Source organism: Tupaia chinensis, unplaced genomic scaffold (assembly GCF_000334495.1).
Source record: "Tupaia chinensis unplaced genomic scaffold, TupChi_1.0 Scaffold000495_1, whole genome shotgun sequence".
In the NCBI taxonomy this organism is placed as follows: Eukaryota; Metazoa; Chordata; class Mammalia; order Scandentia; family Tupaiidae; genus Tupaia; species Tupaia belangeri.
The window spans coordinates 2049497-2076669 of record NW_006160007.1 but is presented as its reverse complement, the minus strand read 5'-3'; the positions used below and the strand labels follow the sequence as shown (position 1 = coordinate 2076669).

General features: G+C 43.4%; 1 protein-coding gene and 2 non-coding genes across 6 annotated transcripts; all 3 read right to left on the bottom strand.

Moving 5' to 3' along the window:
- On the bottom strand, window positions 1-27173 carry ZNF18 (zinc finger protein 18). Of its 4 annotated transcripts, none has more exons than XM_014590901.2 (8): window positions 27108-27173; window positions 26628-26826; window positions 20105-20596; window positions 18704-18884; window positions 17657-17748; window positions 6333-6417; window positions 5337-5444; window positions 1-1364 (listed from the first exon to the last, which is right to left on the bottom strand). In XM_014590901.2, exons 3-8 carry the CDS (start codon window positions 20489-20491, stop codon window positions 577-579), a joined length of 1641 nt encoding a protein of 546 aa, XP_014446387.1. In that variant the 5' UTR covers window positions 20492-20596; window positions 26628-26826; window positions 27108-27173; the 3' UTR covers window positions 1-576. The 4 variants fall into 4 exon arrangements, with proteins under 4 accessions (XP_014446387.1, XP_006156568.1, XP_027630749.1 ...); XM_006156506.3 differs by having other exon boundaries at window positions 2-1364; window positions 6333-6420; XM_027774948.1 differs by having other exon boundaries at window positions 2-1364; window positions 6333-6420; window positions 27016-27112.
- LOC114009242 (small Cajal body-specific RNA 18) lies at window positions 6909-6991 on the bottom strand. Its single transcript, XR_003550692.1, has one exon.
- LOC114009243 (small Cajal body-specific RNA 17) lies at window positions 7050-7173 on the bottom strand. Its single transcript, XR_003550693.1, has one exon.

The following is a 27173-nucleotide window of genomic DNA, read 5'->3' as shown; positions in this document are numbered from 1 at the left end:
TTGTTGAGTGCTTGTTTCTCTCAGTTTTTTTTTAATGTCCTTTGAGTTACAGTAAATACATAGTAAACAACTCAGACACAAATAAGATAGGAAGGGACCTAAGTTTATTTTCAAACAAGAGTCATTTGAAGTTCATTTTTCACCCGTATGACAAAGAACACCTGTGGACTCACTGGGCCTCTACATGTCCTGTCTGCAAGGAAAAGAAGGCCTGTTCTAGAACTTTAGTTCTAAAGGGTCAATCTGAGGTTCTTCCATGAGGAGTGGTTGCAGCTACTCCAGTTAAGTCCTTCCTAGAAAGCACTAGTCAAACTGGATCTCCAATTCAGACTTTTCCCCAAAGGGGTCCAAAAGGAGAGACGAGATGAAACATGAAGACTACTTCTCCTGAAGTAGAAGGAAGAAATTAAACCATCATGAAATCTAATCAGAGGGCAAAACAAATAGACAAAAACCCCTCCAAGTCCAAAACTCTGCAATCCATGAAACAGGGATCTCCTCCCAGAGATGCAGCTCCTCCAGGTAGAGCTGAGTCCTTTAAAAGGACCAGGAGAGAGGAATGGGCAAAGAGCCTGGCTATTTAAAAGACTTCTTTCCTAAGTGGGACCTTTGATGTTTGTCAAGGCTTGAGCTCCAGCTGAAACTTTTCCCGCAACGGGAACATTTATAGGGTTTCTCTCCTGTGTGAACTCTCTGATGTCTATTAAAGTTTGATCTTTGAATAAAACTTTTCTCACAGTTGGGACATTTATAGGGCTTTTCTCCCGTGTGGATTTTCTCATGGTGACGCAACCCTGAAAAGTCACTAAAGCCTTTCCCACAGTAATCGCATTTACAGGGCTTCTCTCCTGTGTGAGTTCTCTGATGTTTCACCAAGTCTGAACTCCGCAGAAAGGTCTTTTTGCAGGTAGGACACTGAAAGTATGTTTCTCCGGTGTGAGTTCTTTGGTGAAAAACAAGCTGAGAATTCCTATAAAAGGTTTTCCCACACTCTCTGCAGGTGGGGCGTTTTTGGGCCATGGGGGCTCTTGACTGGCCCTTCTGGGAGGCTTTTCTCTTCTCCTCAAGCCACAGAGCAAACAGTTCTCCTGGATCAGGATTAGGCAAGGGCTGACTTAGTTGTTTCCCACAAGTCCTTTCTTGAGGAGAGAGCTGACCCCCTATACTCTCACTCTGAAGGTTTTCCAGAACCTCAGGGGGAGTCTCTCCTTCCTCAAAGCATCCTGGCTCATCTTCTCTGAAGAAACCCCTCAAAGAAGCCTCAGCAGGTGGCTCTCCTGAGGCTTGACAGGAGGCATCCAGGAGTTCCTGGTCCCTGTGATTTTCCAAGTTCAGATTTTCTTTGTCGTTTTCTTGTCTATCTCCTGAAAGAAGATTGAAATGATTCAATAAGTGCTATGTCCTGTTTTCTAGCTCATATGTGAAGAGGTCATAATAAAACATTCCTTCTTTTTACCAAGATGGCATCAATGAGTGAGGAAGAAAACTATCATCCAGGCTGAATGCCCATGGTTCACTTCGCCTGCATTGGGCTCAAGACCAAGAATTTCTGAGTAACACAGGAAGGCTCATACAGGGTCTTTCTGACTCCTCCATAATTAACCAGCATACACTTTTCTTTCTTGTTTTTTTTTTTTTTTTTTTATTGCTAGATAGCACATGTACTTGCCAGATGTAAACAGAGACACAGAAGAGGGAGAAAGAAAGCAACCCCAAAGGGACATAGTCACACCACAATCTCTTCTCCATCTGTCCATCCTGTCTGGATTTTGGCCATTCAAACACACAATCTGTATGTTTTTTCAGGCTGTCAGGGCTGGGATTCAAACCACTTTCAGCCATGTGGGATCTGGCTCCTTTAACTACTAGGCTATGGGGTCAGCACAGGCAGCATGCATTTCTTCTTTTTTTTTTTTTTTTTTAAGAATTTTGCTATAGGGTATATGCACTCACTGAAGAGAGACAAAGAGAGATACCAAGAGGGAAAGTAAGAAATCATATCCTGAGAGGGTAGCCACGCAGCAATCCCTTCTCCTTCACTCTCCTTCTGGGATTTTGGGCACACACGCACACACGCCTGGAGTGATTTCCAAGTTGGAAGATCCAGCTTGAACTGTGGACAGCCATGTGGGAGTCCAGTGCCTTAATCACCACGCCACCTGCTGCCACATGGCATCCATTTCTTAAGACCCAGGGAAAACAAGTATGTTATATATAAGTATCACTTTTAAAAGTGATTTTTATCTGAAAAAAAACACATATGTATAAATATGATCACAAAAAAGACTTGGAGAAAAAATATACAGAAGAAAACAAATCAACCTCAATCATATTAGCTAGGGATGCTATGAGCTAACATTGTATTCCAGTCTTTTTTATTTAATCTATATGTATGCATATATATGCTGTTTTCCAACACAACTAATAAATACCATGTATATATATACACACACATATATACATCATATTACATAAGTTGTAAATGGTATACTCAATTTAACATAGATTCTCCCATTTACGAGTAACGCTAAAACCCATGAAATGTGTTCTGCATCATCTTACTATGGTGGGAATGCAGGGCTGCAGTATAGAAGTGAATCCTGGGCTCAGCCACAGTGATATGTGTTCTAAGATGCTGTGCTCCATGGGCTAGGGCACCATGGGAGTCCTAGGTTTGAGTTATAGTCAGAAAAAGGCCTGGAGTGGTGGCATGTGTCTGTGATCTCAGCAACCTGGGGAAGATGAGACAGGAGGATCATGAGCGTGAGGCTGGTCTGGGCAAGAGAAAGACCCTATCTAATAAATAAGCCAGCACAGAAATGTACTCCTGTAATCCCAGCTAATAGGCTGAGGCAGGAAGAGCAACATGACAACATCCTATATAAAACTGGGAGGGGGAGACAGCAGGTGTAGTAGTAGTTATGGCCCTGGACTTCTACGTGGTAGATCGCCGTTCAAGTCCCAGACCTGGCAGCTTAAAATTCACACCGGGTGTGCGTGTCTGTGTGCCCAAAATCCTGATTGGAGAATGAGGAGAGACGGGATTGTGGTCCTAGGGGGTGTTTTCTCGCTTTCTATCTCTCTGACTCTCTGCCAAGCACAAATACCCTGTAACAAAAAATCTCTCTCTCTCAGAGGACCAGCATGTGGCGTGCTGGTTAAGGGCAATGGACTCCCACATGGCCAACCACGGTTTGAGTCCCGGACCTGATGGCTTGCTTTCTCACTTTCCCTGTCTCTCTCTCACTGGATTTGTCCCTCTCTAATCAAATTAAATAAATGAATAAATTTTTAAAAATCTCTCTCTCTCAAAAAAAAGGTAAATCCCTTGGTCTATGCATGAATCCAGTTTTACATGCACTCTATTAACTCACGTAAGTAGTTGAAATTTTGGTTTTCTCATCAAAACTTAGGTTTTTGGTTATTACTACTTGATGTGTATTATAAAGACTATTCTAGTAGCTGGATATCCTCAACTCTTATAAATTATCTCTGTAGATCTAAAAATGTTACTTACCTTTTTCTTTCACATATTAGTGTCTTTCCAATTATCTGCCAGAGATCTGGTCATCTATTAGAGAATTAGACCTAAACTTGTTCATGCACAAAGCATTGAAAGATATTTCTCTCAAATGGCAAAGGTGCTTTCTCTTGTCTTTAAAGAAGTCTTTATAAATATCATTTTATTTTTTATTTTTTGGAGAGGTTTTTGCTATAGAGCGCATGCGCTCTCAGAAAGACAGAGATACAAAAAGCGAGAAATCACCCCCCCAGGGAGGATGGCCATGCTGCAACCCCTTCTCCTCCATTCTCCTTTCAGGATCTTGGGCACGCCCGCACATGCGCCCAGTGTGAGTTTAAGCCACCAGGTCCAGGACTCGAACTGCGGTCGACTACATGGGAGTCCTGCAACATAGTCATTACATCAACTGCTGGTCCCAAGGTTCTTGACATCTGCAGTCAACCCAATTTCCAGAATCACTCTGCCAATCTCTAGCATGTGAAGCTGAGGGGAGGTATTTAAGTACTTAACTTTTCTTTTTATACAGAATTATTTATTTAATTCCATTTATTATTATTTTTTAATTTGACCAAAGAGAGAGAAAGAAAGGGAAAGAAAAAAAGCAAGCCACCAGGTCTGGGGTTTGAGCTGCAGTTGGCCATGTGGGAATCCAGTGTCTTTAATCACCACACCACCTGCCAGTCTCAGGTTTTGTTTTGTTTTGTTTTTTTATACAGCTACTTAGATTGATGGAAGATGGTTTTCATTTTTAAAAAATTTAGTTCCTTAGTTATGAAAGAATAAATCTCTTTTTCATATTTGTGAGCTACTTTTCATACTCCAAGACTGTTGTCCATTTTTACAAAGAACATCATTTTTCCTATTAACTCATTTTAATTCCTTCTGTATTAAGAAAAATAAAAATTTATCTGTCATGTTCATGAAAGATGTTTTTCATGATTTAGTTATCCTAATTTTATTTGAACTTATTTTTATGTATAGAAATTATGGGGGCAGGGACCAGCAGTTAGCGTAATGGCTATGTCGCTGAACTCCCATGTAGCTGACCGTGGTTTGAGTCCCGGACCTGGCGGCTTAAACTCATACCAGGCGCGTGTGCGTGCGTGCCCAAGATCCTGAAAGGAGAATGGAGGAGAAGGGATTGTGGCATGGCCATCCCCCCTGGGGGGGTGATTTCTCGCTTTCTGTCTCTTTGTCTCTGTCTGTCTGGCGAGCGCATGCACCCTATAGCACACACACACAAAAAAAACTTTTCCAAGAAATTATGGAGGCACAGGGGCCAGCACATGGCATGGTGGGTAAGGTGCTGGACTCCCACATACATGGCTGACTGTGATTGGAGTCCCAGACTCGGTGGTCTGAAACTCACCTCAGGTACGTGTGCATGTATGCTCAGAATCCTGAGAGGAAAATAGATGAGATGGGAATGCGGTGTAGCCATACCCCTGGAGGGGTGATTTCTCACATTCTCTGTCTCTTGTCTCTCTGGTAAGTGCACCCACCCTATGGCAAAAACCACCCTCATAAAATTATGGGTTTCTTCCTTCTTAAAAATATTCAAACCTATTTATCTTTTCCTTAGTGATTTCTTCCATTGTTTCTATACGTATTTAAAAATACTTTTCCTTTTATTTGTAAGAGACCACTTGTGCACGCACATGAGAGTGAGAGAAAGGTACAGAGATGAGCATCCTCCACAGGTCTGGTCACGACGCAATCCCCACCCTCAAGTCCTCCAGCCCCTAAATCTTGAATACTTCTGGCCAAGACCAGAAGATCAGAAATGGCTCTGGATCAGTGAAAAATCACTCACCTATGCAGGTGAGTCTTGGAATCTTCTCGCTGATGTGAAGATGCAATCCTGCCAGCTCTTCTCCATACTCTGTTGAATTAGTCAAGTTGGGTTTGGAATTGGAAATGCCTGATACAGAGAGAGATGAGCATGTGAGCCGGGATGAGTGAGTGGGAAAGACTGGGACCTCGAAGGAGGAAACACAAAGGCTCTGGAGACCACGTAGAGAAACTCATCTCAGAGCAGTGTGCGGCACTGGTGAAGACATCACTGCTCAAAGATGACTGGGGCATGTGGTGAGGGCCACAAACAGGTATCTGGGCAAGTGACCAGAAAGGTCTGCAAACCACCTGGCAGGAAGTGCACGGACCCTGACTGGACCCCATCAGTGGTTGGTTAAGACAGTGTACTTTTGTGGGACCAGCAGTTAGCGTAATGGCTATGTTGCCGGACTCCCATGCAGTTGACTGTGTTTGCATCCCGGACCCAGTGGCTTAAAACTCAGGCCGGGCACGGGTGGGTGCGTGCCCAAGATCCCGAGAGGAGAATGGATTGTGGTGTGGCCATCCCCGCTGGGGGGTGATTTCTCGCTTTCTGTTTCTCTGTCTCTCTGTGTCTGTCTATATATATATAGTGTAGTTTTGTAAAAATGAGAACAGACTCAGCCAGCCACAATTGAGTCCCACATTACTTCGGCACTTTTGGGCCCTGGAACAGCAGGCAAGGGTGTGATCTGACAATTTCATCACCTTTGCAAGGGAAATACCACCACCCATTTCACAGACCATATGTAATGCACTCGGGAGGGTTCCCAGCACACTGCGTGCTTTCTGTATTCAAGAGTAAGTTCTTACTGTAACTCCATCTCTAATTCACTCCAATTCAATTGTGTCACTAATGATCTCCTGTACCCTAGAACTTTCAGTTAAGCAGATGTCTATGAAGGCATAGAATACCTAACCGTCTTCCGGTCGTTCTCTCTTCCTCCATCAGGCTAACCCTAATCCAGACCCTCACCTCCTGAGACCATCTTCCCATAGGTCTCCAGCATGAGATCCCAGTACTGCTCCTTTTGAGTGGAATCCAGGTGTCTCCACTGCTCCTGCTGGGGGTGGGGGGAGGAGGGAAATAAAATACTGTGACTGCAATTAAGTTTTTTGAGTCTGCCTCCCATGTCTGTAAGAAAGCTAAGGAGAAAGGAATATGGCCAACAGAAGAGCTAAGGAACCATGGGAGGGCCACGCAGTGGCACAGTGGTGCACAAGTGGGCCACAGGAAAGGTCCTGAGCTCAAATCCTGGAACCTCCCGGTACACACCGGGCATGTACATGTGCCCATGCCCACGACATGGCTGAGGCTAGGACGGACTCACAGTATCAAACCCTGTTCTGGGTGCCTGTCACCAATCATTGAGTGTCTCTCTCTCTCCCTCTTCTTCCTTTCTATTCTTCTTCCCTCCGCTGCTCCTCCTGTCTCTGTCTCTCTTTCTCAGAAGAAATAAATGAATAAACTTTAAGAAAAAAATCATAAGAGTGTGGCTTCAAGGGATGAAGGGGCCAAGGGGGAAAAAACCTCAACATCTGTATTTTTTCCCGGCCTCAGTCGTTTCTCAGAACACGCTCCATCACCTGGTTCTTAGAACTCAGATTGCGCAGTGGTCACGTCATCAGTGGCCAGGGCTCCCTACACTCCCTCATCTAGCCTCACTGATGCCCTTCGCTCCTCATCCCAACATGCTGGGTTCCCAGCCCCATTTCTCCTGCCACATTTTCATAGTTCTCTCAGGCTCACAATGGGGTCTGATCATATAAGAAAAATACTGTGGGCTCATCTGAGGCCTGCACTGGGGACCCAGGAATATCTCACCTTACTATACCTCCTAAACCCCTGATGCAATCTCCCCACCTAGCATCAAGGCCCTTGTCCCAACATCAGTATTTTTGGTTCTGTTTAGAAATATTTAGGCAGGGGACCAGCAGATGGCATAATGGTTACTCACTGAACTTCCTACATCATCGACCCCAGTTTGAGTCCTAGACCCAGTGGCTTAAAACTCACGCTGGGGTTGTAGGCATGCATGCCCTAAGTCCCAAGGGGAAAATGGAAGAGAAGGGATTGGATGGCCATCTCCCATGGGGGTGATTTCTCTGTCTATCTCTATCTCTCTAGTGCCCTATAGCAAAAATCTCTCTAGAAGAAAAAGAAAAAGAAAGGAGGAAAATATTTTGGCAGAACCAACAGATGACGTAGCAATTATGTTGCTGGACTCCCACGTGGCCAACCGTGGTTCGAGTCCCAGACCTGGTGGCTTCAAAATCATGCCAGGTGCTTGTGTGTGCATGCCCAAGATCTCCAGGAGGAGAATGGAAGAGAAGGGATTGCAGATTTCCCTTTCTCTGTATCTGTCTGTCTGTGTCTCTCTCTGGTAAGCTCATGTGCCCTGAGTTAGCAAAAACCTCTAAAAGAAGAAAATATTTAGCTTTGGAGCCAGCAGGTGGCATGATGATCAAGGTGCTAGACTCCTAAGTGGTCATCCACGGTTCTAGTCCAGACCTGGCAACTTGAAAATCATGCCAGAAACATGTGCATCCATGCCTAAAATCCCAAGGAGAATGAAGGAGAAGGGACTGCGGTGCAGCCATCCCCCGGTGGTGATTTCTCACTTTCCCTCTCTCTCTCTCTCTCTCCAGGGAGTTTATGTGCCCTGTGGCTAAAATCTAAAAAAATAAGAAAAGAAAGAACATATTTAGGCTTTAAGTTCTATACTTCCAGGTACTTAGGAGTAGAAAACATACGAAAGGCATGAACCTTTTCCACAATGTACTTTTTTTTTTAACTCTTTCTAGTGCTTGTAACGGAGGAGGGGAAGTCTTTGAACAGTAAAGGTGTGATATTCCCACTATTTAACTAAGATCTGGACATGTATAAGGGAAAAGAGAAGAAATAAAAAGGAATTTGTTGGAAGAATCAACAAGAAAGACAAGTGCACCATCAGTCTCACCCTGAAACAAAGATGTGGGTCCAGAGAAGATCAAGAAGTTGCGATCTTACACACTTGCAATCTCCCCACCGTTCTGCACTTAAGGTCTAACATTATATCCACTTTCTTTCAGTTAGTGAGAAACTGATGGATTATCTGGAGCAAGGTGTCCCACTAACACTCCCAAAAGCATTAATTTCCTGAAGAATGAACAGAGAGGAGATTCAAAACTAGGAATGCCCTCTAGCTAGGAATTCAAATTTCAATGTTCCTACCAAGAGGCCATTAGAAACTCAGATTGTATAGCACAATGATTAGCAGCCCCTTCTGTGGAGGTAGATGTATGGGGTTTCAAGTTTCAGCCTGTCACTTTCTAGCTGTGTGATCCTGAGATAGAAGTAACCTTCTGGAGCCAGTCCTCACACAATGACGGTACTAAACTCAAAAAATCACTGGGGAACCAGATGGTGGTGCAATGGTAACAGAGTGGGACCAACATGGGAAAGGTCTGAGTGCACATGCTGGGATCTCCCTGAGCACACTGGGCATGCGCGTGCCTGTGATCCAAGCTGGCTGAGACTGAGGCTGCATGTCAGTGTGGAGACCCCATTGGGGGTGCCTATCTCTTTGTCATGAAAGAAATAAATCAGCTTAAGGGGAAAAAAGGAATAGTATAAAAAAAAAAAAATTGGGAGACCAGCAGTTAGCATAATGGCTATGTCGCTGGACTCCCATGTAGTCAACCGCAGTTCGAGTCCCAGACCCAGTGACTTAAACTCACGCTGGTCACATGCGCATGCGTACCCAAGATCTCAAGAGGAGAAGGGGTTGTGGCGTGGCCATCCCCCCTGGGGGGTGATTTCTCACTTTCTGTCTCTCTGTCTCTCTCTCTCTTTCTGGCAAGCACACTCACCCTATGGCAAAAACCTCTCCAAAAAAAAAAAAAAAAAATTGGTAACTTGGGGTCCGCAGGTGGCATGGGGTTAGGGTGGTAGGTCCCATATAGCTGACTGCACAGCTTGAGTCCTGGACGCAGTAGCTTGGAAATCATGCTGAGACTGTGTGCATGTGTGCCCCAAATTCCAAAAAAAATGATGGAGAAGGGACTACAGTGTGGCCATCCCCCCCCCGGATGGCAACTTGCTCTCTTTTTCCTGCACATTTCCTATAGCAAAACAACCAAAAAACATCACTGAGAGAAATAATAAGGTGCCACTTGTTTTCACAGCAGACTATACTTTCATTCACAGCATTTATCACAGTCCGTTAAATGTTTACATGTCTATGTGCAGATATGAACACACACGTGAGTATGTGGTTAACTGCGACCTCTACTAGCAGGTAAGCTCCATGCGGCCAGGACTCTGTCCTACTCTCACTGTGCTTCCCCAGGCCCAGAGACCTTGCTCCAGACGTGATACGTGTCGTGAGGGTAAAACAATGCTCTCAGCAAACAAGTCCGCAGTAAATGATATATATTACTACTACCATATGCACTCTCCTAGGCTCACCCTCCCAGGTTTGCAGAGAGAATTTCTGCACCCTTTCAGAACCCCCAAACTTGATAGCCAGGTATTATGTCATAAATAGCCAGGCCATAGGAAACAGAAATAGGGCAATTCTGGAGTCATGTCCCCTTGACACAAAACATTACCCAGGGAAGGCACCCTCAGCCCTAAATAAGGCTGCCCCTTAGCACTTCAAAGAGAAGTAGAAATGGCTCAAGGGAAAAGGAGACACCAAGAAGTCTTTAATTAAGGCCTAGTCATAGAGGTGCACACTACTAAGATGCTGTGCTGCTCAGGTGGCACCACATGAGAAGCCAGGTTCGATTCCCTTTCCAACCTCAACGCTGGGTATAGTCACATATACTTGGAATCTCAGTAACTTGGGAGGTTGAAACAGAAGCACTGGCCTGGCCAACAGAGTAAAAGCCTGTCTGAGAAAGAGATGGGGGACAGACATTGTGCTGTGGTAAAGCACAACGTTCTACAAGGCTGGACTTCACCGGAAGGCTCTATGTTCATGTCTGGAGATCTCTCTAAGTATACTGGACATGTGCATACCTGTGGTCTGGGGCTGGCTAAGGCTGAGAGGAGATAGATCACAGTGACAGCTGTCTGTCCATCTCTCTATCCTCTTTGTCTCTCTTGATCACGGAAGAAATATATAAGCTTTAAAAAAGAAAAAAAAAAAGAAAAAGCTCCAGCAGGGTGGCACATGCCTACAGTCTTGGCTGGAGACTGAGGCAGGAAGATCACAACATGGTGAGACTCTTTCTTAAAAATATGGAGAGTTTGGACCAGCAGTTAGTGTAATGGCCATGTTGTTGGACTCCCATGTAGTTGACCGCGGTTCGAGTCCTGGACCCAGTGGCTTAAACTCACGCTGGGCGCGTGTGTATGCGTACCCAAGATACCAAGAGAATGGAGGACAAAGGATTGCTGTGTGGCCATTCCCCCTGGGGGGTGGTTTCTCACTTTCTGTCTCTCTGTCTCTGTCTTTCTGGTGAGCGTACATGCCCTATAGCAAAAACCTCTCAAAAAACAAACAAACAAAAAATATATATATATGGTTATTCATAGAGCTTTAGACTTTCCTATAAATGACAGTATCTAAGTTATTCATAAAAATCACTCTTGATAATTCTTCTGAACATAAGCAGCTAACCTAAAACTGAAGATATTTGTGTGACATGAATAGCCTATGTTTTAAAAATTAAAATTTTTTAAGATATTTTTGCTAAAAGGTGAGTGCACTTGCCAGAGACACAGATGGAGAGACAGAAAGGGAGAAATCAAGCCCTAGGTGCAGCGGACACGAGGACTCCAAGATGGCGTCAGTCGTACCAGTGAAGGAGAAGAAACTCATGGATGTCAAACTTGGGGAGCTGCCAAGCTGGATACTGATGCGGGATTTTACCCCTACAGGCATTGCTAGAGCATCTCTGAGAGGTCACTGCCAGTATTACAGCAAGTAGGTCAACGTGAAGAAAGGGGGTGTTGCGGGATTTCTACGGCGCTGGCTGCTTATGTGCTCTCCAGCTACTGCCTTTCTTACAAGGAACTCAAACAGGAGCAGCAACGCAGATACCACTGAGAGGGCCAGCGTGGAGGGAAAACACTGAACCAGACCTTCATCTCCTTGGCCTAGCATCCCTTCAAAGGAACTTGTTGAGTCCTTTCATATCCTAATCCAGAATTCACACCCAATAAAAGATGACTGGTATGTGTAAAAGAAAAAAAGAAATCACTCCCTAGAGGGGATGGCCATGGCCATGCTGCAACTCTTTCTCCTCCAATCTCCTTTCAGGATTTTGGGCACAAACATATGCACACCCAGCATGAGTTTGAAGCCACTAGGTTCAGGACTTGAACCACAGTCAACCACATGGGAGTCCAGCACCTTAACCACTATGCTATCTGCTAGCCCAAAACTTAAATATTTTATGTAATATTAAAAAACAAACAAAAAACAAAACAAAACAAATTCTTTTATCAGTGGAGAAGTTGAATTTTTTAAAGAAGAAAGGACAGGAAGCTGGAAAGCAACATCAATATACTTAACTGTATATTGAACTATTAACTAGAACCACATTTTTTTTTTAAGAGGTTTTTTGCTATAGGGCACATGCGTTCGCCAGACAGATAGAGAGAGACAGAGAGATAGAAAGCGAGAAATCACCCCCCGGGGGGATGGCCATGCCGCAATCTCTTCTCCTCCATTCTCCTCTCGGGATCTTGGGCATGTACGCACATGCACCCGGCGTGAGTTTTAAGCCGCCAGGTCCGGGACACGAACCGCAGTCGACTACATGGGAGTCCAGGACATAGCCATTACGCTAACTGCTGGTCCCTAAACCACATTTTAAGTACAAACTTTGCTTTAAATATTTTAATGTTTATAGTATGAATTGTTAGCAGCTTATGTTGTTAATCCTCCATGGATGAAGCTATTTTAACAACCTCCTGAAAGTAATCAGCTTGAGCAAACATTGCTGAATATAGGAATTCTCAGTCTTGGTTGTTGGAACACACTCCCTTGCTTCAGTGCTAACAGGGAAAAGGATGTAAGTGCAAATCACAGTAATGTCTCACTAGTAGCCTGGCTTGCGGGACCCAAGGTCAGTTGCCTAGGTACCAGAACAGTAGTTATCAAGAATAATACGAGACAAAAACAGGACAGGGCCACCAAATCCCCACAATCAGTTCATTGAAAAACCAGAAAAGCTGCTTTGGAATTCTCGGAAAAGTGTACCTCCTCCTCAAAGCCACAAACTTATTCAAGGAACCCCTTGTTGGAGTAAAACCCTCTACTTAAGAGGCAAGAAGACACCACCAGTAGTCTTCTTGCCTTTTTCTCAAATGTGTAAGAGGGAAAAAAATCGAACTTCCTTTGATGGGGAAATCTATGTTTTTGTGTTGAAGCAGCACCATCTTGTGGGTTTGTGAGACATTACCACAACGACTTGCACAAAGAGATACTTGTTCTGTGTTTGTTTCCTTTACGTGTGAACACGCAGGGATCTAAGGTTATCACTGGACTCTCTGTGACATTCCAACTCAGACATGGTTTCTGATGCTGAAGTACTACGTGTAGAGAGAGTAATACCACTTGGTTTGTCTGGCATTATTCATGAAGTTCTTAATTTATGGAAGAGGTTAGAGGGAGTGACTGCTTCTGTTTATAAATTCCTGTCCCAGCCAGTGGCATGGTGGTTAAGTGGCTTGAGTCCTGGACTGAGTAGCTTGAAAAAGATGATAGGTGTGTACATGTGTGCCCAATACCCCAAGAGGAGACTTGGAGGAGAAGGGATTGCAGTGTGGCCATCCCCTCCGGGGAGTGTCTACTTTCTTCCTCTAACTCCAGTCCATGCTCATGCCCTACAGCAAATTGAAAAGCAAAATAAAACAAAACAATACAACCCCTCCACTTTCAAAGGATTCCATTAAATATCAAGGTCTTTCTGATACAAATAATTGTGAGTTTAGGGGAAGGATACTGAGATTAAGTAAGGATGACTTTGGGTCGAGCACTTATTAATCAATTATTAGCCAAATGTAGGGAATTGTAGAAACAAATACATGTGTATATGTGTATATAGTTGTCAGTTATGAATTGGTGCTACCAGCATTTTGAATCTTTTGACTTTCAGTTACCCAAAACTGTAGTGGTAGATAGATGTCTGTGCACTCTACTAGTAAAAATGTATTAATAAATACATAACTGTTATAAGGCTAGCCTGTACGTACCAGAGAAGCAACAAGAATCCTTCAAACCTGGTCAAAATATTTCAGAGACTACTACAATCTTTTTTATCAAGTGACCTCCTGCTTAACAACTTGGTTTCTGGTTACCTTGATTGTTTGTTGAGAGATTTTTGCTATAGGACGTGTGTGCTCTCTGGAGAGACAGAGAGATGGAAAGCAAGAAGTCAGCCCCCAGAGAGGTGGCCCTGTCTCAATTCTTTCTCCTCCATCCTCCTCCTGGATCTTGGGCACACACACGCACTCTCCCAGCATGAGTTTCTAGCCACAGTCTGGGACTCAAACCACGTTCAGCCATGTGGGATCCAGTGACATAATCATTATGCCATCTGCTGGTCCTGGTTTCTAGAGGAAGGGTACCCTGATTTACTAAAAAGGTCTATACCTCCCCTGCCACCTCCACCATTTCCTTTTTCCCAGGATAAACTGCAGCATTAGTATTGTAGTTTCTAAATTCTGAGCCTGGACAGCTGAAGCTCTGATTCTGGTTTGAAGCAGGGCATCACCACCACCTGTCTTCTCTATTTCACCTTCACTCTAAAGTTCCTCCCCAGGCAAGTCCCCAAAAGAATTCCCTGAAGATTTTAAACAATGTTTCAATTAGGTATATAGGTTCCTGAAAATTTTTATTTTCCATCAAATGCAACTTTTAGCTATTAACTAGGTAATCAAGATAAATCTGTCTCAAAGATTTCTATTCATATCTACGATCAAAATGGAATAGCAGGAACTGGATTTACCTACTGTGTTTTTCAAAAATTGCACAGTAGGTGGAGCGGAGCAGAAATGAGATCCCACAAAGTGGGGAAACGAATTAAGTGATTCCTACATTGTCCAAACTCAACGGCCTAAAGAGAGGATCTAGGCTCTGGTGTTATGAGGGGGAAGCCAGTGTGAGCCAGGCATCCCAGTTGAGTTCTGCGTAAGGAGCTCGGAGTTTAAAGAGGACAAGGTGACCAGATTCAGCAGGGTAGAAAATTAGAGAGAGGGGAGCTACACAAAGAGAGAGCTCTGGAAAAGAACCACCTAAAGAATCAGAGAAGCTGGAAAGTATTCATATTTCCACCAACCAAAGAGGAAAATCTAATACATTAAAAGCCATCAGACAGGGCCAGCAGGCAGCATAGCGGTTAAGGTGTTGGCTGACAGAAGTTCGAGTCCTAGACCCTGCAGCTTGAAACTGACACTGGGGGTGTGTGCGTGCGTGTGTGCCCAAAATTCCAAAAGGAGAATGGAGAAGAGACTGCAATGCGGCTATACCCCCTGAAGGGTGATTTCTCACTTTCTGTCTCTCTCTGTTTTTCCAGCAAGCACATGTGCCCTATAGCAAAAATCTCTATTAAACACACACCAAAAAAAAGGAAGGAAGAAAGGCAGGAATCAGGCAGAGTACGCAGAAGAGCACTACCTCAGTAGTGAGGAAAAAAATGAGTTGTAGATTCATTCATTATATGGCTTCTCTAGTGCCAGTACCCAAATATCTTAACTGCATCCCAGAGCAGAGCCCAACAATGTTTACAGGAACCCAAAACATCCAGCACCCAACAAGGTAAAAATCACAATGTCTGATATCCAATTAAACATTACTTAAGCACACAAAGAAGCAGAAAAACATATCTCACAAAGAGGAGATTAATCAGTCTATCAAAACTGACCCAGACTGATCAAGGTGGTAATTGGTAGACAAGGATATTAACACAGCTACCATAACCACATTTCACACATTCAAGAAGCTAGAGGAAAGACTGAACACGTTAAGTACAGTCATAAAAGACATAACAAAGCCTCAGTTCAGATTTCTAGGATGAAAAGATGTCTGAGATGAAAAATATACTGTAGGTGACTGACAGCAGATTAGATGCCCCAGAAAAAATAATTAATGAACTGGAAGACATAAAAATAGAAACCACTCAAATAGAAAAAAATTAGTAAACTGTGGTATAACCTGAAGAGATTTAATATACTAAATACACTGCACATGTATTATTCTCTTCTGAGTATCTAAGGAGAGGAGAAATATGAGACAGAAAAAAGCAGTTGAAGAGATAATGGCCAAATATTTCCAAATTGGATGAATATCTTAAACCCACGAGTCCAAGAAACTCAATGAACCCTAAGCACAAGGAACAAAACAAATGACCCCAAAGCTCATCATAGTCAGTCTTTAAAACCAGTGAGAGGGGTTAGCAGGTGGTGTGGTGGTTAGGGCACTGGACTCCCACATGGCTGACTGCGCTGAGTCCTGGACCTGGCAGCCTGCTTTCTCACCTTCCCTCTCTCTCTGATCAAATTAAAAATAACAACAACAACAATAATAAATAAATAAAATTAAGCAAAATAATTCTTTAAAAAAAAAAGTGAGAATAGGAGGCCTGCAGATGACATGGTGGTTAAGTTGCTGTATTCCCACGTGGCCAACCACAATCCAAGCTCTAGGCCCAGCAACTTGAAAATCATACTGGGTATGTGCACGCATGCTCAAAATCCCAGGAGGAGAATAATGGAGTAGAAAGGACTGCAGCATGGTCATCCCCCTGCCCCAAAGGGGGAGGAAAGTGATTTCTTTCCCTCTCTCTGACTCTGATGACACATATGCCCTATGGCAAAAATCTTAAAAAAAAAAAAAAAAGAAAGAAAAAGAAAAAAAAAAATAAGACTATTAAAAAAAAAAAGAAAGAAAAGGGGCCAGCAGGTGGTGTGGTGTGCCGGTTAAGGACACTGAACTCCCACATGGCTGGCCATGGTTCGCGTCCTAGACCAGATGGCTTGCTTTTTCACTTTCTCTCTTCTCTCTCCCTCCCTCTCCCTCTCTGTCCCTCTCTGATCAAATAAAAATAAATAAATAAGTTAAATAAAATAATTATTAAAAAAAAAACCAAAACCAAAATTAAAATATAGGTAGTATATCTGGCATTATTCTATTTTATGTAACATTCTAGAAAATTCAAACTAACTTAAGGTGACAGAAAGCAGATCAGTAGTTACCTTGGAATAGTGGTGGCGGGGGATGGAGAAGAAGGAGGGATTATAAAAAGTAAAAGGGGAATTTCTGAGTGGGATCAATATGTTTATTATCTTGATTGTGGTTATGATTTCATGAGTGTACAAATATGCTGAAACTTAACAAACTGTACATTTTAAATATATGCAGTTTATTGCTTTACTTCCATAAAGCTGGGGGTAAAAGAAAATTCACCCACCCAACATTAAATATAATCATTCAAAATCTTAAACTGGGGGTCAGCAGATGGCATAGTGGTTAAGGCACTGAACTCCTATGTAGTCAACAATGGTTCGAGTCCCAGAGGCTTAAAACTCATGCCACGCTGGGACCAGCAGTTAGCATAATGGCTACATCGCTGGACTCCCATGTAGTTGACCATGGTTCAAGTCCTGGACCTGGTGGCTTAAAACTCACGCTAGGTGTGTGTGTGTGTGCTCAAGATCCCTAGAGGAGAATGGAGGAGAAGGGATTACGGCGTGGCCATCTCCCCTGAGGTGATTTCTTGCTTTCTATCTCTCTGTCTGTCTGGCGAGCACCCGCACCCTATAGCAAAAACCTCTCCAAAAAAAAACAAATAACTCATGCCAGGCACATGTGCATGCATGCCCAAAATCCCAAGAGGAGAATGGAGAAGGAACTGCTGTGTGGCCATCCCTCCGGGGGTGATTTCTCACTTTTTGTCTCTCTGTCTCTGTCTCTCCACTGAGCGCACATGCCCTATAGCAAAGAAAGAAAGAAAGAAAGAAAGAAAGAAAGAAAGAAAGAAAGAAAGAAAGTCGAACTGACTTCTACATGGTGCTTAGACTGGGTAACAAAAGTCTTAGAATAATCCAAAGGTAATAAAAGAGAAGAGAGGGCTGTGCGTGTATAGAGACAAAATCTGCCTCTACAGAGGAACTTGTATGTTGTTCCAGAGGCCAGATTCTATTACTCAAGGTGATAATGAGGAAACAATGTGGCTTGATAGAAATACTGAACCTCAGGATTTATTCCACATGTACTGTAATTGTTCCTGAGCGAGGCCCTCCTCTCTGCTCCACTTCTCAGGCTGTGCCCCACTTCTGTCCTCCTCCTGCAGGAGTAAGCTCACCTGAGGTGCTGATGGGAGAAGTGAGGCTCCGAAGTCCTGGTCTCTGATGAGCCTTTCCTCAGGTTGGGCAGGAAGCTGGGAAGTAGCCAGAGCTGAAGTAAGAAAGGGAAGTTTTCAGAATCTACAAGTCTTCCTTAACCACTCCCCAGAGACACAGATAAAAGTCTTCACAAATTAGGGACCAGCAAACGGTGTAATGTTTATGTTGCCGGACTCCCACGTAGTCGACTGTGGTTTGATTCCTGGACCCAGTGGCTAGAAACTTATACCAAGTGTGTGTGCATGCCCGAGATCCTGAGAGGAGAATGGAGAAGGACTATGGTGAGGCCATGCCCCCTGAGGGGGGGTGATTTCTCACTTTCTGTCTCTGTCTCTCAGACAAGCACATGCACCTTATAGCAAACATCTCTCTTAAAAAAAAATAAAAAGAAACAGGGACCAGCAGTTAGTGTAATGGCTATGTCGCTGGACTCCCATGTAGTCGACCGCAGTTCGCGTCCCGGACCCAGTGGCTTAAAACTCATGTTGGGCGTGTGTGCGTGTGCGCCCAAGATTCCGAGAGGAGAACAGAGGAGAAGGGATTGTGGCGTGGCCATCCCCCCTGGGGGGTGATTTCTCACTTTCTATCTCTCTGTCTCTCTCTGATAGTGAGTGCACGTGCCCTATAGCAAAAAACTCTCTCAAAAAAAAAAAAAAAAAAAAAAAAAAAGAAAGAAAGAAATTACACTTGTTATGCCATCTAAATTTCTAGATGTGTTACCTCCTGTAACAAGCTTCGGCTCCCTCCAACCTTCCAAATGTCTCCTATTTTCACCCACTTCTTTCTTTAGAACTAAAATCCAAATTGTCTGGCTCTGTCCTAAAGTGGTTAAAATATAGATTTTAAATCTCTGATTCATGATATTTCATGTAATACCCTTTACCCTGTTGCCAAGCTTTCAGGGATACCCCAATCTAAGCAGTATGTCATTTCATCTCACACTTGGGCCTATCACCCCCAAATTTCTCCAAGAGAGTACCACAAACACCCCATGATATTGTCCTCACCTAATTCCGGTTCTAAATCAGACTCCTCTTTTACAACGTGGCTCAGCAGCTCTCCAGGAGAGTTCTGAAGTCCCAACTCCTGGGGCACCACTTCAAGATGGGGCTCCACACTCCCCACATGGCTGCTTAGAGACTCCATCTTCTCAGATGAGATTTCCTGTCCTAGCACCTGGATGCTGATCTAGAGACCAAGCAGCACTGATTATTGAAGGATCCAGAGTCGGAATTTCTGAAAGATACAAAGCTAACTTTCTAAAACAGATCATAACGCTATCTTTAGGGACACAAGTAGGAAAAAAGAAAGCCAGCTTTTATTTCTAGTCTAGCAGGAACCAGTGGAAGAAATATCCCAAAAGATACCAACAGCTGAGACCTGAACCAGTTCTGGGAGACCTTCGAGATGTGCCACTAAAACTGTGTTTCTACTGGCTGGTCTCCACCAATTAAAACTCGGGCATCTTTTGGTCAACTTGTGAAGACAGAATGGGATGGGAGACTTTATCCTCAATCTCCAATGGCTGTAAAGCATTGAGGGTCAAAGTCTCAGAATCAGGTGCAGTATAAGGACACCCAGATGTGGTAAAATAACAAATATCCACGTGGTCTTTGTGCCTGCTTCCTGACAGAGTTCCTAAAAACCTTTGTAATTTCCTGAGTGATAGGAATGTAGGAAGTGTCTTCTGTTCATTCACAATGAGACCTTTTCAACCATACCTGAGTCTAGGTTAATATGGTGACAGGCAGAAGGCTGACTAGAGGATTGGGACTTTCACTCACACTTCCCAACTTTGGGACGGGAGAGACACTGGAGATTTCAACCAAAAATAAAAGACTTCATAGACTATGCCAAAATAGTGAAATCTCCATAAAAATCCCTGAACGATGGAGTTCTGGGAGCTTCCAGGGTGGTGAACTCGAGGTCCCCCATGAAGGTATACTAGGAGAGAGCACGGAAGCTACACACCCTCTTCTCCAGACTCTGCCCCATGCAGCTCTTCCACTGGACTCTTAGGAACTTGTATCCTTTATAAGAAGTAAGTAAAGTGCTTTCCTAAGTACTGTAAGCCATTCTAATAAATTATCAAATTTGAAGAAAGGATTGTGGGAACTCCCAAATTTATAGTCAGTTTATCAGAAGTACTGGTGATACAGAAGTACCTAGGATTTGCAATGGGCATCTGAAGTAGGGGCATCTTGTGGGAATATGCTCTGAACCGATGGGGACAGTGCTAACTCCAGGTAATGGAAGACTGAATTGCTGGACACCCAGTTGGTGTCACAGAATCAGAGAACTGGTTGTTGGCTGGGTTCATAAGTGGTATCAGAAAAAAGACAACACATTGGATGAGATCCCAAAGGATACCTATGCTTCATTCACAGATCCTAACACTCTCTGCTTACCCACTGCCAGAGTCTCCAGGGATCTCCCTTCAAGCTCTCCACAAGGGTCACTGCCTCCTCTCCACTGCCTGGACACTGTTTCCGCACCCACATCTGGATCTCCCCGGGCAGGATGGTCAGAAACTGCTCCAGCATGAGGATCTCTAGGATTTGCTCCTTGGTGTGAACCTCTGGTCGCAGCCACTGGAAACAGAGCTTTCGAAGTTGTCTCAGGGTCTCATGGGGCCCAGACATCACCTGATAACGAAACTGCCTGAAAAGTTGGCGTGCAGTCTCCGGACTAGAGGGATCCCCTTGTGGGACAGCATCTGGTCCAGGGAACAAGGAATCCTCGGTCTTTGCCAGCAGCGGCAGCAGGCCTGGGGCCTGTCCCACGTCAATGGGCATTGTCTGGTTTGGAAGTCCTTTCAGGTGAAGTGGGTCTGGGGTGCAGATGTCTCGCGGGGAGAACTAGGTCTTCACGGGGACATGCAGAAGGAATGAGATCAAGTGCTAGACGGAAGAGAAGAACATATTTTCAGAAACAAGAAACTCACGTACCCTACATAAAAAGCCTTGGAGTCAACCATGGATCTCTTGAAACTGCTCAGTGGATACACTATTTTAAAATTAATTCTAGGGGAGGACCAGCCCCGTAGCCTCACAGTGAAGAGAGCTGGATCCCACATGGTAAACTATGGTTCAAATCCTGGCTCCAGCATCTTGAAAAACATATGCCTACATGTCTAAAATCTCAACAGGAGAAACAGAGAAGGAATCACAGCATGCCTGTGCCCCATTGTGAGGTCCTTTCTCCCTCTCTGTCTCTTTGTCTCTATCTCTCATTGGCACAGACACACATGCTCTGGCAATGAAAAATTTACCCTAGGGTGTAGTCTTAACTCCTAATATACAACCTTTCTCATCTCTTAGGATGCCATGGGTGTTAATGGGGGGCTCTCGATTCTGGATAGTCAAAAACTCCAATGTCTATCATTACTGATTGGCCCTTTTTTTGGAGAGGTTTTTCCCTATAGGGCGCGTGCTCTCACCAGAGAGAGAGAGAGAGACAGAGAGAAAGAAAGTGAGAAATCACCCCCCCCCCAGGGGGGTTGGCCACACCACAGTCCCTTCTCCTCCATTCTCCTCTCAGGATCTTGGGCATGCATGCACCTGCACCGGGTCCAGGATTCGAACTGAGGTCCACTACATGGGAGTCCAGCAACATAGCGATTAAGCCATCTGCTGATCCCCTGATACCATTTCTAAGCAAGTATCATCACCTGCCCTTTTTATGGTATGTTCTTTTGGTCTTCAAATGTCCAGACCAGGCAGAAGAACAAAGTGCACCATAGGAAGCATTTTCTACTTTCTCAAATAATTATTTATTTTATTATTACTATTACCATTTAATTTACTATAGGACATGTGTGCATGAGAGAAAGTGAGAAAGCAAGCCCCTAAGTCCAAGACTCAAACCACAGTTAGCCATATGGGAGTCCAGCACCTTAACCACCACGCCACCTACTGGCCCAAAGCATTTTCACTATAGATTTTACTACAGATTTCCGAGAATGGCTCTTCTGCAAAAAAAAAAAAAAAAAAAAAAAAAAAAAAAAAAAAAAAAAAAACTTCTATATCAGCAACCATGTATCTGAACATTTAAAAAATAAAAAAATAAATTTAAAAATAGCTGGGCACTATTATTGAAAGCTGGACACAAAAACAATCTAATGCCCTAGGAATAAAGGCTAATGTTAAAATGATCATGTGTTTCCATGGTAAACAGGAGGTCAAAGAGAACAAATTAGATCTTCCCCAAAAGGTAAAACGAAATTTTCAAGTGACCTCTTCTGAGTGCTGCATTGCAAAAAGGTCTACCAAGGAATTTATGGGAAATCTGTGATAACGGAAACTTTCGACCTGGGGCCTAAAGGTTTAGAACAGATAATGACTACCTCAAAAATATTCCAGGGACCAGCAGTTAGCATAATGGCTATGTTGCTGAACTCCCATGTAGCCAACCGCAGTTCGAGTCCCGGACCTGGTGGCTTAAACTCACGCCAGGCACATGTGCATGCATGCCCAAGATCCCCAGAGGAGAATGCAGGAGAAGGGATTGCGGCATGGCCATCCTCCCTGGGGGGTGATTTCTCGCTTTCTATCTCTGTCTTTCTGGCGAGCACACGCGCCCTATAGCAAAAACCTCTCAAAAAAAAAAAAATTCCTATGCCCTTAAAATAAGTAACCACTATTTTATCTGAATGATATCAAAACTTGGAAGATAATAAGCAAGAAAGTGAAATAAAGAAATATTAAGTGACAAAGTTAATAGTAAGGTATTTTTAAAGAACCATGCATTGTATCTAGTTAACTTTTTTTTCAGGTAACCCTAACACTGGGTCAATCTTTAAATGTTACGAAGGAGCTAGAGGTCATCATTTTTCCCTAACACTAATGGCAACAATCAAAACAACACCCTATCACTTGGGTGTCTAGATTAATCAGGGAACTATATAATACTCTAGCTTTGGGGCTGGCAGGTGGCACGGTGGTTGAGGGCGCTGGAATCCCACATGGCCAACTACGGTTTGAGTCTCAGATCTGGCAGCTAGCTTTCTGTCTCTCTCTCTCGTCAAATTAAAAAATAAATAAATAAAGCTAAATAAAATAAATAATTTTTAAAAACCTCTAGCTTTGAATAGCTGTTTTTCTTAAGGTAAAAGAAGCAATGTACTCACCCTCACCATTTCAATCAAATAATTCATCCCACAGCAGGAAATCATTACAAAAAAAAAAAGTATGCTTTTTCAGCAGTCAAACAAAATGGAAAAAGGCTTAAAGGATCATCACATTTTTCATATGAATCTCATTACATTTATTTTTTTGCTTAAAAAGAAACCCATAAGAACTGAAAGGCAGTGCAATGGTGAAATGTGGTGCTCTCTGAGACTGACCCACATGGGAGAGTTCCAGATTTGCAGCTAGAGACCTCCCTGAGTGTTCAGGGCTGGCTGAGGCTGGGGTGGGTCACATGTCAAGACCTTATTGGAGCTCCCATCTCTGTCTCTCTGTCTCTCTTCCCCACACACATGAATCAAATAAAAAAAGACTTATAAAATAATAAATCCACATATTTCATTTTTATATTTATGTAGGATATACCGTGTAGTGTGATATATATTAAGTGCTCAATATATACACATTTGAGGAATCCTGTTTCTGCCCATGGCAGAGTAACTGGTAATACTGACTAGCCTAGTTGCTGGAAACAACTATAAAACTGAAGAAAACATATATGAAGCAACTGGAGAATAAGGCAAGCAAGAATGTAGTTCTTGAGAGAAGAGAAATTTATGAGGTAAGCACCAATATCATAAAGTTGGGGACAATTTTCCAACTGCATAGCAGGACATTGGAGCTCAAACAGAGCACGGCGGTCTCACTAGGTAGAGGAGGCAGAGATCAGAATTTGGAGCTGCTGAAGTTGCTGGAATCTCAAGAACAAGTCTCAGCAAAATTCACAGGTAAGACCCAGTCAATGGTCTAGGCTCGTCAACTTATAACTTAAGAAAGAAATTGGGTTTCCCAAAAATCTGCCCTATTAAAACATAAGACCAACTCTTTCACCCAAGACCCCTACCTGTTAGAGTGTGAGATCAGGGCCTGTTTTTTGTTTCTTGAGACCACCTCCTCATTTCTGCACCCACAGTGGAAGAAGGTGGGTGGAGCTATATTTCTGGTGCTAATTCCAGTTTACCCTCTCTCCCAACTAGGAGCAGAGAAAAGCAGGCAGCTCTTTCACTCCAGACCCCTACCCAGGTAGGGCGTGAAATCAAGGTCTGATTTTGGATATCACTCCTCACTCCGACATGCTCAATCTCAGGTCAATGCCCTACCACATAGCCACCCAATCAGTCTAGATATGTTGGAGCCCAACACCTGAGCACTGTGAGGCCTTGGAAGAGTTCTGTTCTACACTCACATCAACAAAAGGAGAGGAAAAACCCTCTCTGTAAATCTGAACCTTCACTCGTAAAAGGTGATTTCTCACTTTCCCTCTCTCTCTGTCTGCCTCTCTGGCAAGCATCCACCCTCTGACAAAAATCTAAAATAAAATTTTTAAAAAAGTAAAAATAATGACAATATAACAGGAGTAAAGGTAAAAGATTAAAATAGTATGAAGGAAGAGTAATGGAATTAACTTGTTATGTTATTACACTTCCGAACTGCCAAGAAGGAAGTGGGAGGCAAGTGGTGGGGAAGCGTCAGGTGGGAAATGGGAAGTGTAAAGGTGTTAAGTGAGAGGTGGGAAATGAAAAATATGATTTGTGAAATATAAAGTGGTGCATATTAAAGTCGATTTTGGTAAGTTAAAGTAAGCTCTGGTAAGTAAATAATGTATACTTGTAACTCTAAAACTATTATCCACCAATGTATAGATAAAAAGCTAATAAAGGAATTCTGAAAAGCACTCAACCCAAACTGTGTAAAGAAAGGAACAAGAGAGAAACAAAACTAAAAGTCAAATAGAAAACAAGACAAGATGGTAGACTAAAAGTCCACTACATCAATAACTCTATTAAATGCAAATGGTCTAAACAATCCAATTATAAGTCAGAAATCACTGGATTTTAAAATGCAAGAACCCACTATATGCTGTCTGCAAGAAACATATGAAACACAAAGACACAGGTTGAAAACAAATAAATTTTTTTAAAAAGACATTCTTATACAAACAGCAGGCATGAAAGCTGATATGGTTACGGTATATCTGACCAAGCAGACTTGAAGATAGAGAAAAAAATAAAAGGGGCCATTCCATTGTAAGAAATAATTCACGTGGCTATATTAGGAAAAAACAAACTAAACTCCACAATAAGGAGAAATAAAGGACATTTCACAGACCAGCAAGTGGCAAGGTGGTTAAGGTAGCTGGATCCCACATGACCAGCTGTGCAACTCAAGTCCCAGACCTCATAAGGTTGAAAAAAACACTACAAGCCTGTGTGTGTGCCCCAAATCCCAAAAGAAGTAGAAAGGGGATTGCAGTGTGACCTTCACCCATAGAGTGCTTTCTCACCTTCCCTCTTTCTCCTGTGAATGCACGTACCCTCTAGCAAAAAGGACATTTTGTAATGATAAATGAGTCAAATCATCTAGAACATACAACCACCATAAATGTGTATGCCCCAGGATCAGTTTTAAAAGAACTACCCCTCACAGCTCAAGACTTAACCACCCTTCCCTAATTGAGAGGGCAAATACACAAAATGAAAAACAAACAACAACAGAAAATAACACCGGGACCACCAGATAGAGAAATGGTAACAACGCTGGATGCCCACACGCTGGACGCCCACATGGCCAACCGTGGTTCAAGTCCTGGACCCGGCAGCCTCAAACTCCCACCGAATCCTGAGAGTAGATTGAAGAAAAAGGGATTGTAGCGTGGCCATTCCTCGCAGGAGAAGGGTGACTTCTCGCTTCCTGTCTGTCTCTGTCTCACTGGCAAGCAGATACGTCCTATAGCAAAAAAATCTCTCTTAAAAAAAAACAATCAGTAAGGGTATGGGAAACCTGAACACCATAACTAACACAGAACATTAGACTCAACAACTGCAGAATACACACGTGGAACTTCACCAAGAGACCGTACATGTAATCCAAATCCAACAGCCTGAAATCTGGAAATACATATTCTCTGACCATAGTGCAATTAGGCTAGAAATTAGTAACCGCAATCTATCTTATTAAATAGCACTTAGTACACTCCAGAAAAAGAAATCACAACGGAAATTAAAATGTATTTTATACTGAATGATAATAAAAACACAGCATGTTGAACTTCATGGGAACCAGCTAAGCCAATACTTAAAGAAAAACCAGCTGTTTTGAATAAATATGTTTAAAAATGAATGAATATACAAAAATACTCCACTATCTGAATTTATTCAGGTCCTAATAGTTCAATTAACCCAAGATTTTAGATAGCAAAATATTGATCTGTAAATTTATTTGGCTCCTGAACTAAAATCCACCATTTAGATAACATTTAGGAGAAATGACATTTACAGAAAACTCTAGATCTTACCAAACATTTAAATGATGTTAGTAATTACTACTTCTGGATGGTGGTGAGAAACCTGTCTCAATTATTCAAAATACCTTATAGAGAGGGTTTATATACCAATTACTGTACTATATGACGGATCTGCTTACTTTAGTTACAAGAATTTAAAGTTATCAGTTATAATTATTAAAGGTTTAAAAAAATTACAGTGAATTTTTATATGTCCGTCTAAGTATACTTACCACACATACGTAAGTGCATACCTGATTACGTACAGAAGTAACTATTTACTTAAGCACGTGCTAAATATAAATCACTATTTGCTTTTCATGTTATTCCCAACTCTTGTAATCACCCTGCAAGGTTAAGTATTAAAGTTTGCAGATCAAGAACCTCTTAAGTTCACAAGTGGCAGCCACATTCGAACCCAAGAGCTCTAAAACCTGTGTTTTGGACAAGAGCTTTGCCAACCTTGGGTAATTTGTGGGGGCGTTTTGGAACTGTTACACACGGTCGGGGGAGCTACCGGCGTTCAGTGACTGGAGGACAGGGCAGAGCAGGCCACCGGAGATGTAGTCTTCACCGGCATCCCCAAACACCGACAGCACCCTGATGAGAGACTCCAGGCATCCTCCTAGAGGGCTACGTCTCCCCGAGACTCATTTCAGCCCTGGGTAGAAGAAGGCAGCGAAGAGAAGCCGTTTTTGGTTCTCGGCGCAGACCCCGGCCAGAGCTTCCGTCCTCGCCCGCAGGTAAGGTTTCAGGGGTCCCCAGGCGCCCCGTCCACGATCAAGGCCCGGCTGCCCTTCCCCCGCACCCGCCGCGTCCCTACCGCGTCCACAGGCTCTGCAGCCACTACCGGGGTCCCGATCGAATCCCGCGCGGACCCTGGAGGCCTCAGGTCTGACCCCGGAAGACCAGCAGAGAGGCCCACCCAGCCTGGGCTCTCACCTCGGCCTGGCGCCGGTTTGGGGCGCACTTCCGGGAGCGGAGCGGCTGCGCGCGCCTGCGGCAGCC

What these genes read in the sequence shown, in the direction of transcription:
- ZNF18 (XM_006156506.3), bottom strand. Translation starts at nt 20,491, where the DNA reads ATGCCCATTGACGTGGGACAGGCCCCAGGCCTGCTGCCGCTGCTGGCA. An exon ending in TGATTTAGAACCGGAATTAG is followed by an intron (nt 17,749 to 18,703) that starts GTGAGGACAATA and finishes TTCTTACTTCAG; the next exon opens with CTCTGGCTACTTCCCAGCTT. An exon ending in TTCTCCCATCAGCACCTCAG is followed by an intron (nt 6,421 to 17,656) that starts GTGAGCTTACTC and finishes CCCCACCCCCAG; the next exon opens with CAGGAGCAGTGGAGACACCT.